This window comes from Symphodus melops (assembly GCF_947650265.1).
Source record: "Symphodus melops genome assembly, chromosome: 12".
Lineage (NCBI taxonomy): Eukaryota > Metazoa > Chordata > Actinopteri > Labriformes > Labridae > Symphodus > Symphodus melops.
The window spans coordinates 22,741,960-22,754,278 of NC_136702.1; the positions used below are offsets into that span (position 1 = coordinate 22,741,960).

At 43.5% G+C, this 12,319-nt stretch overlaps 1 protein-coding gene across 1 annotated transcript; it reads left to right on the top strand.

Moving 5' to 3' along the window:
• The first annotated feature begins 335 nt into the window (after positions 1 to 335).
• On the top strand, positions 336 to 11,770 carry sympk (symplekin). Its single transcript, XM_079358356.1, has 27 exons — positions 336 to 526; positions 783 to 911; positions 1,305 to 1,370; positions 1,444 to 1,497; positions 1,614 to 1,687; positions 1,786 to 1,912; positions 2,021 to 2,270; positions 2,372 to 2,542; positions 3,876 to 4,115; positions 4,468 to 4,619; positions 4,694 to 4,844; positions 5,719 to 5,932; positions 6,017 to 6,167; positions 6,402 to 6,637; positions 6,807 to 6,888; positions 6,988 to 7,101; positions 7,173 to 7,320; positions 7,877 to 8,037; positions 8,423 to 8,531; positions 8,674 to 8,774; positions 9,004 to 9,094; positions 9,972 to 10,073; positions 10,183 to 10,370; positions 10,466 to 10,642; positions 10,741 to 10,830; positions 10,936 to 11,106; positions 11,457 to 11,770. Exons 2-27 carry the CDS (start codon positions 843 to 845, stop codon positions 11,622 to 11,624), a joined length of 3,657 nt encoding a protein of 1,218 aa, XP_079214482.1. The 5' UTR covers positions 336 to 526; positions 783 to 842; the 3' UTR covers positions 11,625 to 11,770.
• Positions 11,771 to 12,319: the final 549 nt, after the last annotated feature.

Here is a 12,319-nt window from a genome sequence, read left to right on the forward strand (position 1 = left end):
GTGTGCTCTGAGATTTTACTTCTGTCCTATGTTTTCAGTTTTACTACTTTTACACGTTCTGCATTGATAGAGAATAAATCATGAATAAAGAATAACGTAAATTTACAGTCTACGGCTCAAACATTTAAGAGAATAAATCGACATTTTATGTGGTTTGTGTGTACATAAAAATGCTAAAATACGTAAGTGAGACTAAAATAATCTTAAATATAAAGAGAAAGGCAGCAAAAACCCCATTGAAATATTAAATATAATATAATTAATATTAAAACAGTTGAATAAAAACATAAAACAGGGAGAGTGGAGGCGCTGGAAGAAGTACCGCGCGGTGACCAGCAGGGGGCGCTGTCCTTATGCTGCGTGTTTACAAACCGTAGAAGAAGAAGTGATGCCGCTAAACATGGTTGCTTCCATACTGAGCTATTAAAGTCACTTAGCTTATTGAATATTTTACAGCTAAAGCATTATTAAGTGATTCAAAATAGTAACACTAAATACACGGTTCTGAGAGTCTCTGCAGTGACGTGTAAGTATCTCACGTCTGTTTTTATTGTTGTTTTATAGCTGACAGTGCTGTTAGCATGTTGCTAGCAAGCTAATCGACAACGCTTTATTTTTTTGACAGAAAAGATAACGTTTAAGTGTTTTTTAGTGGTTTGAAGCTGTTGTATTTTAGATTTTTAATTAATTTATTTTTTAGTAAAGAGTAGCTGTGACCTGATGCGCTTTAAAAGTCATTGATATTAAATCTGCAGATTTAAGTTTGTTGTTCGTTCCTGCAGGATTTAAAGGAGAAGGTCATGATGATGTTGTTAACTGTGTGAAAGAAGCAGCACAGCATCATGGAGGTTTCTTTAGAGGAGGGGGACACTGCAGCCCCCCATGTCATCGACATGACAACCAGTGAAAAGGTGAGTCTCTTAGTAAACTCTTTATTTTAAGTTTACTGAATGAGACTGAAGAGACTGTTGGTTGTGTTGTTTCTTCTTGTGATATGTACACACAGTTTTTTGTCTCATCTATTATCTTTTCACCTCTTTTCATTTTCTGTCTTGAAGCCAAACTGTTTCCACACCTCACATTATTTAAAAGACGATGGATGATTTTCTAAATCTCCAGCTGCTGACGCTCACTGTGTCAGAGTACTGATATGAATCGATTTATCTTTACGTCCCTAACTTTCTATATTACACCATTTTTTTAATCTACTTCTGTTTTGGTGCAGTGAGATTATTTTTACATTATTTTGATGTCTGTAAAGATAAAAAAACCTACGAAAGCAAGTGTTTGCTTTTCCATTCCAGGTGGTGGATCTTCTGAATCAGGCGGCCCTGACGCCCACGGATGAAAAACTCACAGGGCTCAAACAGGTTAGTTTGATTTTTCATCAGGACTCATTCAGAAAGTGCACGCAGGACTTTACTGAATCTGTGCTTTTTTCAGGTCCAGGAGCTGATCCTCAACAAGGACCCGTCTCTTCTCGACAACTTCTTGGATGTAAGTAAACAAAGTTTTCTTAGCTACCTTTACTTTGAAATAAAGAAGCTAATGGGTAACACAGCACAGTGTTAATGTCATTAAACACTTCTTCCTTTGGCTTGATTATGTTGTAGGAGATGATCGCCTTTCAGACCGACAAGTCTATCGAAGTGAGAAAATATGTCATCGGCTTCATCGAGGAAGCTTGGTGAGTTTTTCGTTTTTAATACAGCCTTCCAATTTTCCTTTTAATGAAAGCAAATGTTTTTCAGTTATCTCAATGGTTTTTTCTTTTGTCTTTTCCAGTAAACGAGACAACGAGCTCCTTCTCAGGCTGATCGCCAACCTGAACATGCTGCTGAAGGACGAGAGTGTGAATGTGGTGAAGAAGGCCATCCTCACACTCACCCAGCTTTATAAAGTCACTCTGCAGGTGTGTGATTTAGACACAAGTTAGAGCTCTATCGAATGCACAACACAATCATGTTACCACTAAAACTATCTGTTGACTTTTCACGCTCCTCTGCCTCTTCCTCGCCAGTGGTTGGTGCGATCCAAAGCGGTATCGGAGAGGCAGGAGGCATGCTGGGATCTGGTCACTCAGATGAAAGGGGACGTTCTGGCCCTGCTGGACTCTGAAAATGACGGCGTGCGCACTCACGCCATCAAGTTCACAGAGTCATTAATCATCACTCTGTCGCCACGGACAGCCGACTCTGACGTCCCCAAACGGCAGGAGGGCGACACCAGCCTGGACAAAGTTCCCAAAGATCACTCATACATCCGCTACGGTTCGAACATAACCCTTTTATGAGCACGTAAACGGTTTAGTTCTGCACGTTGAAGGTTTCTTTAAAGAACGGGTAAGAACTGACTCCGCTTGAATCCACAGATGTTTTGTGTGAGGAGGGAAAGAACGCACTGGAGAGGCTGCTCAAGTTCATGGTGCACCCGGCCATCACCAGCATCAACCTCACCACAGCACTGGGCTCGCTGGCCACCATCGCCCGTCAGAGGCCCATGTTCATGTCCGAGGTGGTGCAGGCCTATGAGATGCTGCATGGTAAGCCTCTGTTGAGTCCGCTTTAACCATAAATCTTTCCAGCTGATGAGTAGTTATGCAGTCGATGAAAATCTCGTCAAAAATAAGTTTTTTACTTCTTAAAACGCCACTGAAATATGTCAAGAACATGTCAGGACAAATGTGCAATACGCCGACACGCTTGCACACTAACTCTGAAGGTCACCGTATCCTGGTATGTTATGAGCAATAGACACTTTTAAATGTTTATGTTCATGAATGTGCTCTGTCCCTGTTGTACATCAGACTTGTTAAAAGTGTATCTTCACATGCAGCAGTGAAATGTTTACTTGTTCAATAATTCTGCGACACTGCTGAAAACAACTTTAATGATTTAATCACATGTTTTATTTGTTAGTTGTAGTTTTAATGATGTACCGTAAATTTCGGACTATAAGCCGCTACTTTTTTGTCACGTTTTGAACACTGCGGCTTTTAAAACGATGCGGCTTATTTATGGATTTTTCTTGGGGGACAATGAGCTTGTGCCGCAAAACATTTGACTTTGTCACATCGGATCTTAATATCAGTCATTTTGCGCTTCATGCACGCACCCTCATCATGGAAAACACACGGAGAAATACATATGATGTAGCTTTCAAGTTAAAGGCGATCGACCTGGCTGTCAAAGAAGCTAACAGAGCTGCTGCACGTTAAGATGACACTGACAGCGACAACAGAGACTGAGGAAGTGAGTAATGAAGTCATTCTGAGGCAGTGAATGGATGGACTTTTTCCTGTGAAATATATTACGGTAATCTTTTTCATCAGCCGCGTTACAGACACTGTTTGATAAAGGATTTCCAGTAGGCTTCATATTTGCGGATGTTACTGGTAGTACGTATCTAATTAAAAGTTAAAAAAATGTCTTTGTGTCACGTCTTTCTGTGTAAATAGCTCTTGTTATAACGTGGACACCTGCGGCTTATAAACAAGTGCGGCTTATATATGTACAAATACATTTTTTTACCTATTTTTAGCCGGTGCGGCTTATATCCAGGTGCGCTCAATAGTCCGGAATTTACGGTACTTAAAGGGATACTTCACCCATTTACATGAAGCTGTGTATCATTAGAAACATGGTAGTAGTGTTGAATGGTTGTGAGTCCAGCCCTCATTTTGCCCTGAGACGAGAAAAATGTGTTTTTCTTTGCTTGAAAGTTTTCTTCATGTGATGCAAAAAGCGTCATATTGCATTGCACGTTTGCTGTTACCTGACTGATCAAATCTCAGACGACCTGCCGTACTGATAGATGAATGTAGACGACACTATTACGCTATTTAAGTGTTTTTCCTTTTGTGTGTATGTTTGTAGCAAACCTGCCTCCCACCCTGGCCAAGTCTCAGGTCAGCAGCGTGCGAAAGAATCTGAAGCTGCACTTGGTGGCGGTCTTGAAGCACCCCTGCAGCCTGGAGTTTCAGGGTCAGATTGGCACCCTGCTGCTGGACCTGGGGATGCCACAGAGCGAAATAACCCGATCCACACCGGCACCGCGCGAGCAGCGCAAAAGACCTCGCCATGACCAATACAAAGAGGGGAAAAAGGTCAAGATTGGTGAGTAGTGGCTGTTCTTATATGACGTCTTTAGACTCTTCTGTTACAACTCGAGTGTGAGGAAATGCATGGAAAACAATCGAGGAGTCTCATCTTTAAAACCTGTTAAAGGACTAAATTAACCACCAGCATGAAATCTGACAAAGTTCTCTTTAAGTCACTCCCAGAACAAAAAGCTTTCAATAACCTTCCCTGAGGAAATATGGATAAATACTTTTAACGCACACTTGAGTTTGAAAGTTGAGTGTTTTTATTGAGTTTCTTTGTGCATACACTAAAGTATTATGAACTGTTGACTTGTTCCCACTAGTAAGACGGGAAAAGAAACAAACGTTTTTCTTTGTGTGTTCAGAGCCGGCTCTGATGGAAGATGATGAGGACAAAGAGGAGCCAGCCCCGCTCTCGGTCCCTAAACCAGCTGCTGTTCCAGTCGTCCAGTCCGCCATCGACCTCACAGCCGAGTTCCTGCACCCGCTGCTAAACCCGGAGAACGTTGCCAACCTGGTGAGCAGCAGCAGCAGCAGCCGTTAATGTCAAACGGTGGGACTGTGTGTGACGCTGAATCTGTTTCTGCTCAGGTGCTCATCAGCATGGTGTACCTGCCTGACGTCATGCCAGCATCCTTCCAGGCCACATACACACCTGTAGAGTCGGCAGGCACCGATGCCCAAATCAAACATCTGGCCAGGCTCATGGCCACGCAGATGACTGCAGCTGGGATTGGACCAGGTCAGTAATGATAACGTCCAGAACAGAAGGCTGAGAAGATGTGGGACAAAGCTTTGGACCAAATAGAATAACTGTGGGGGGGGTTAGGAGACTCAGATGGCTAAAGTTGAAGATGTTTATATAGGAGGAGAAAGTGCTGATCCAGTTCTGTCACTCTCCCTACTCGACCTAAAACTTGAATGTGACTCCAAGTCCACCGAACAATCCAGATGTGAGGGGAGACGCAAAGCGACCTTGGTTGGCGTCGTCACGGTTAATCGTATCAGCTGTGGGCGGGGCATCAGTGGATTCACACATTGTCTCTGTGAGGTCATCAAGTGAGATCAAAAACTATTCAATGTGTTTAAAAGAGGGACAGACACACGAGCCGACCAACATCATACAAACTTCATGTTATCTTTGCCGAAGCTGCACATTTGAACAGTGTAGCTAAACAAATATAACAAAGTGCATTTGTAAGTGATGCATGTTATCAGTGAGCAGGCAGTCTTAAAGATTTAATCAAAGAGATGCTGATCGTTTTTCATCCTGATACAAATTGGGAATTCTTAGTTTTCCTTTTCAGAATCAGCTTTTTTTCTGTTTAACACACAAAGAATTTAACTTTAGTATTCAGTGCAGATGTCAACATTAAATACTCACTATAAACATAAACATATAAACAACTAATTAAAGACTAATGTGTACAAGACTAAATCAGAAGCAAACTTGAGGGAGTTACTTCATCATATTCCAGGTTTATTTAATAAATGAAAACTGTAACGTATGCTTTCTCTACATAATATATTCTCTCTCTGTTTTTTGATGGATTGTTATTAGATACAGAAGTCCTTTGTGTTGATTCTGCTCTAACGTAACGCCTCGTATGTCTCAGGACTCGAGCAGTGCAAAGCCAGAGAGGACGAAGCCGTCAAAGGCGAGGGCGATGACGACTCGGCTGCTAAAGACCTTCTCATCAAACGCAGAAATCCCGCTGCGATGGTGGGACAGGCGATCTCGGTTGTCGGGGGTTACCAAGAAAAGGCTTCGGAGGCGCCCGCCACGGTCAAGAGGCTTCCCGAACCCATCCTTCCCACCGCTCAAACAAAGTGAGTCCTGCCGCCAGCTCAAACAGGGATCAGACGTTTGTGCAAGTCAGACTGATCGCTCTGCACGGTTCTGTTCTGTCACAGGCTGCCAGGAGCGAGCGGGAGGAAGAAAGTGTTTCGACTGTCCGACGTTGTCCAGCCGCTGTCGGACACTCAGATTGAAATGTTGACCTCCAGAGCGGTGAAACGCATCCTGAACTCAGAGAAAGCCATCACTCAGAGCGGCATGTCTCACGTAAGTCAACACGTCCAATTTCCTCTTTTCGCCTCTTTTCGCCTCCATTTTCTTCCTTCCCTGGAAAAGATTTGTTATTAGAAGAAACTGCTTAAAAAATCACAGCCCTTTGATTCGTGTGCACATGAGCTTGGGATGCAGAAGTTCTTCTTCTTAAACATTGCTAGCATCCCAAAGTGGAGAGTGTTCCTGTGGAGTACGCAGCAGGATTTATATGCAGTAAATGTGTTGCAGGTCAGAGTGAAGCTCCTCTCCAGGCTGGTCACACAGTTCGAAGGGATGATGAAAGAAGACGTGCTGGCATTTATTCTGGACGACATCAGGACGAGGAGCGACCTGGCCTTCTCTCTGCTCTACCAGGAGTACAACACCTACCTCAGCCAGCTGCCGAGCGGCCTGCTGGACAGCTACGACCACTGTCTCTACACGCTGCTGTCGGGCCTGCAGGAGAAACCCGAGCAGAGAGACGGGTGAGACTCATCAGTCCATGATCTCACACGTTTTCAGTGTTTTCATTTGAGCTGTCGTGATGGCGGGAGTATTTTGAATATGATGTTTTTCTTTTAGTGATCCGACAACATGATCATGTAAATGTGTTGTATGATTCTGCTTTGTTTTCATGATCCGTCTCTCTTGCAGACTTTTCACCAAACTGGTCCTAGAGGCTCCCATTATAACAGAATCAGCTTTGGAAGTAATACGCCGGTACTGTGAGGACGAGGTAAAAGACAGCTCTCATGACAGCTTCTTCTTTTTTTTTTTTCTTTTCTTTTTTTCATAAATCCAGTTTCCCAGCAGTTCATCCTAACTTGTGTTTCAGTCTCGGGTGTATCTGGGCATGACCACTCTGAAGGAGCTCATCGTCAAGCGGCCCTCGAGGCAGTTCCAGTATCTGCACGTCCTTCTGGATCTGAGCTCACATGAGAAGGAGAAGGTGATCGTCTGTCCTTGTGTCTCTAACTCACCTGTGGTTGTCATCTTTGTAACGTCTGTTGTTGCTTTCAGGTGCGGACCACTGCCTTGGCTTTTCTGAAGCGCATGTACGAGAAGGACCAGCTGAGGGACTACATCGAGAAGTTTGCTCTGAACTACATGCAGCTCCTGGTCCATCCCAACCCTCCGTCTCTGCTCTTTGGAGCCGACAAAGACACGGGTGTGGACACAGTCTGAACTTATTTTATAATGCAGTCATGACACCAATCACAGGAGGCTTTTAGATTCAGGCATATTGATCATATAAACACACACTGATTGATGGATGGAGTCGTTAAAGGTCGGACTCACTAACAGAAGTGCAGACACGTTTTCTTTTCAGTGCCACAGGCCGGATTTAGGGACACACAGCGTGTTGCTCAACAGCTTTGTAATGTACAGTGGTCACACTGCAGAAACTACAATGCAAACAAATCACTACATGGCACACAACTCAAATGCATCACACTGCACTTTATTTGCTGCCCTGTACAAACGAACTTGCAGAGTTCTCCTGTGACTGATCTGCAGGAAAAGTCTGAATAACATCAGAACTTCTCTGCATCAAATCATCATCATCATCATCCTGCTGCCTGCACGTTTACTTCCTGTTTGAAACTGATTAGTGGAGGAAAGGGGAAAACAAACCTGTCCTTAAAATGAAAAGAGATAAGAAACTGTCCCCAGCCTCCCTGTGTTCCTGGGATCTGACCGCTCTGTGTGTTTTGTTGAGACAGAGGTGGCCGCCCCCTGGACCGAAGAGACAGTGAGACAGTGTTTGTTCCTCTACCTGTCCCTGCTGCCTCTGAACCACCGGCTGGTCCACGAGCTGGCTTCAGTTTACACCGAGGCCATCGCTGACATCAAGCGCAGCGTGCTCCGAGCGATAGAGCAGCCGGTACGTCTCCACGAACTGTGAGCGTGTCTTTAATCTCCTATTCACATACTTCTTGTCCTTTTTTGTTCTTGTGCATGCTTCGTGTCTTATTTACTTTTCTAGTTTGTAGTACTGATCCGAATTTAAACAAACCAGGTCCAACTAAAAACAGACTGACTGTCCTCTCTCATTTCAAGATGATGAGAGAAACTGAATTGTGCCAAGATGGAATATGAAAGAGGATACTAACACGTTACTGCAAAGCAAAGTGTCAGTTTAGGATTTCTAAGGAAACAGTTCAGCTTGAAAAAAGAGTCTCAGAGGAAATGAACAACCTTTCTGTTCAGTTCTGTTCTGTTCTGTTCTGTGGACAATCACAAAAGTCTCTGTGGTCATTTTTCTGCAGATCCGTGGGATGGGGATGAACTCTCCTGAGCTGCTGCTGCTGGTTGAAAACTGTCCAAAAGGGGCGGAGACGTTAGTCACTCGCTGTCTGCACATTTTAACCGATAAAGGTAAAAAAACAAAAAATCACTGTTCATCTGTAATGGGGAAGAGAAGTCAACCAACTCAAAATGTAGCCGAATGTAAAACAATGACCACAAAGAAGACAGTGGAGGAAAATGTTAAACACAAGTCTCGTTTTCCTCCGTTCAGTGCCTCCGTCTCCTGAGCTGGTCGAGAGGGTCAGAGACCTTTACCACAAACGAGTGCCCGATGTTCGCTTCCTCATTCCAGTCATCAATGGCCTGGAGAAGGTAAACAAACTCATCTCATTAGTTTAACAGTGTGTCTGATCTGAATAGGTCAAACTGTTACAAACCTATCTCTCAATCCAGACAGTTCGTGTAGGATGTTCAGCTTTTTCATATTATTATATTACTGCTTGTCGTTGATTTGTCTAAATCATCTGGAATGAATTCTCTGTGATTAAAAATGATTCTTTGCTGGATTTCACTCAGCTTTTTGTTTGTTTTTCTCTGACAGAACGAAGTCATCCAGGCTCTGCCCAAGCTGATTAAACTCAACCCGATTGTAGTGAAGGAGGTTTTCAACCGTCTATTGGGCACTCAGCACAGTAAGTCTGTCTCTGCTGCAGGTCACCACACCTTTCATCCTTCATGTTTTTTTCACTCAAAACAAGAACAAGTTGGACAAAGGTAGCTCAAACACTTCAAACTAATATACACATGAGTGCTGTCTGATTTTATTTAAAGCTCTAGCATTCATTCGAACCTTGGGGTACAAACTGTAAGCCATTGGAATTCCTAATATTCAGTTTATCAGCGCACCAGGGTGTAGTTTTCTCCAGCAGAGGGCGCTCTCAGTGCATGTACTATAGATCTGACATGCTTCGATTCAGGAGCTCTGTGCTTCCACAGAGAGACACAGAGTCACTACAGACGGGTTAATATCTGTGTGCACCGTGAACGTCTGTGCACTCGGAGTGCTAGTTCTTGTCAGAAGGTCATATTGTTAATGATTTTAGTCAATCATCTTAATAATAATTGGGACAGCTGTGGGTTTGGGTTTACATTTTTTAAAATTTGATTGACTTTTTTAATCCCTGAGGGGGAAACTGTGGTTCACACTGTGAATCACACGCGTGCACGATCATGCATTAATGGAGACGTCAGTGTGCAGCTGCTGCCTCCTGCTGCAAGCGCCTGTTTAACTGGTGGGGGTTCAGTGTCTTGCTCACTTGTCTCGAGAAGCTATCAGACCAACAACAACTATTTTGGTCTGCATTGGGTCTTAGACCGGGGACCCTCCGATTCCCAACCTAAATCCCTACGTTCTGAGCTACGGCTGCAGGTCTCTTATCAGGTCTCCTATCCAGGCAAAAATGGCTCCAAAGATATGTTTTAAAAAAAGTTAAAATACATAAACTAAACTGTAGAAACGGGGACCTGTGAAGTTTTCTGAAGTGTCGTATCTGCTGTGTTTTCTTTCAGGTGAGGGCAGTTCATCTGTGTCCCCTCTCACGCCAGGAGACCTGCTCATTGCCTTACACAACATCGATTCCACCAAGTGTGACATGAAGTCTATCATCAAAGGTCGGTCAAAGGTGTCATTTATTTATGATGTTAAACGGCTTCACAGACTCTGACGTGAAGGTCACACATGTACAAACACCCGGCTGTAAACATGTCCTCTCTTACACAGCCACCAACCTGTGCTTCGGGGAGAAGAACGTTTACACATCGGAGGTGTTGGCCGTGGTCATGCAGCAGCTGATGGAGCAGAGTCCCCTCCCCATGCTGCTAATGCGTACCGTCATCCAGTCCCTCACAATGTACCCCCGTCTGGGAGGCTTCGTCATGAACATCCTGTCCCGCCTCATCGTCAAGCAGGTCAGCGATGCACTCCGGCTCAAAACTCCAATTTCACATTTCTTAATATTCCACCCTTTTTGCTGTCTGACATCGGTTGTCCTTCCTCCCTGGAGGTGTGGAAGTATCCGAAGGTGTGGGAGGGTTTTGTGAAATGCTGCCAGAGGACGAAGCCTCAGTCGTTCAGCGTGCTCCTCCAGCTGCCTCCTGCACAGCTGACCAGTGTGTTTGAGCGCTGCCCCGAGATGAGAGAGCCTCTGCTGCTGCATGTCCACTCCTTCACACCTCATCAGGTTCCTTTTCTTCCCAACTTCACTGCACACATTAAGCATCTTCAGTCCTTTAGGATTTACTTATAAACCGACTGTTTCTGCTGCTTTGTTTGCAACAGCAAGCTCACATCCCTACCTCCATCATGTTGGTCCTGGAAGCCAATAAAAAACCAGAACCGAAGCCTGTGGAGCCCGTCGTGGAGAAAGTGGTATGTGAACATACGAGTATGATGTAAAGAGCTTTTCCACATGTTTAAAAACATTCACAAGTGTTTGCCTATTTACGATGTCATGTTTTCCTTATTACCTATCAGATGGAACCAGATCCTGTCCCAGTTGAGGAAGAAGCTCCCGTTGAAGCACCACAGCGGTCGGATACGCCAGTTCAACAACTCCCGGCAGTCATGAAAGAGGAGGAGGAGCCGATGGAGCAACATGAATCTGAGCCAGTGATTCAGGAGGAAACTGTGGACACTGCTCCAGAGGTAACATGAAGCTGCAACCAAACAGAAAACCCTTTTAGATACTCCCACTTTGGTTGAAAGGTGGTAGATAAATAAAATGATCATGCTTGTTTGTAAGGATGCATTGGGGAAGAATTAGGGTACAGCAAAACAGAATACAAATTCAAAGAACCATTATAGAAGTGGGTATCCCTTTTAGGACTTAAAGGTAACGCAATTCTTACTCATGAACCATAAGCGACCCTACATTTAGCAAATGATTTTAATGAATTTTTCAAATGTTATCATAAAGGCTGTTCCCAACAAAATTCAGCTAAAACTGGAACTGAAAGGGTTTTCACATTGAGTGCTACATTTTTAATTCTTCTCAGGTGGATCTGAAACGAGCAGAGGCGACGCCATCACCTCAACCTGAGCCGGCCGAGGAACCGATGGAGACGTCTCAGCCCGAACCTTCAGACCTCCGGCAGCCGGAGAAGGAAGCAGAAGCCGAGACCACAGAACCTGAGGCTGGAAGCGGAAGTGAAGATGCAGAATGATGCATCGAAAAAAAAAAAAGAACATTTCTCTTTCCTTTAAAAACATCTCACAGATTTATTTCTATGAAATGTCTTTCTCTTCTTTTTGTATTTGTAGAAAACTAGTTTTGAAAAAAAAAAAAAAGATTTAACTAAATTCAAGGTAATTTGGTGTATGGAGATGATTCCACGGACGACTATGTCATTAGTTGGCAAATAATAAAAAAAAAAAAAAAAAAAAGTTTAAACTGCGTGCTTCACTTGTTTGCTCCGTTATTTCCACTGATCCAGAATAAGTGGCAGTTTCAGACTCTACTGAGGCCCTGCAGCAAGCCTTCATCACCACTGCCTTGTAAATATTCTAACACCAAAAAGAATAAAAATGTGAAAAGGATAAAAAGTTCATACCAACTTTTTAAGACGCCAGGCTACTGATGTGAGTTTAAATAGACAGTGACAGGGTGTGTTTTCTTTTACATGGGTAGCAAACCGGTGTGTGTTGGATATTTCTATTTTTGCATTGTTTGTGTATTAATGAATACATTATATTAATTAATACAACTTTAATCCAGTAGGCTAATGTCATGAAAACCTAAAAATGATTAAACACTCTGAATGTGTGCAGCTACAGTTTGAGAGGTTCTGCACAGCTCAAAAGTGTCACAAATGACAATGTCTATATGTTTAATAGTATTAATAATGAATTGAGTGCAAAG

Coding starts and splice junctions, on each gene's coding strand:
- sympk (XM_079358356.1), top strand. CDS start 843: ATGGAGGTTTCTTTAGAGGAGGGGGACACTGCAGCCCCCCATGTCATC. Junction 4,620..4,693: donor CGGAGAACGTTGCCAACCTG/GTGAGCAGCAGC, acceptor GTTTCTGCTCAG/GTGCTCATCAGCATGGTGTA. Junction 4,845..5,718: donor TGCAGCTGGGATTGGACCAG/GTCAGTAATGAT, acceptor CGTATGTCTCAG/GACTCGAGCAGTGCAAAGCC.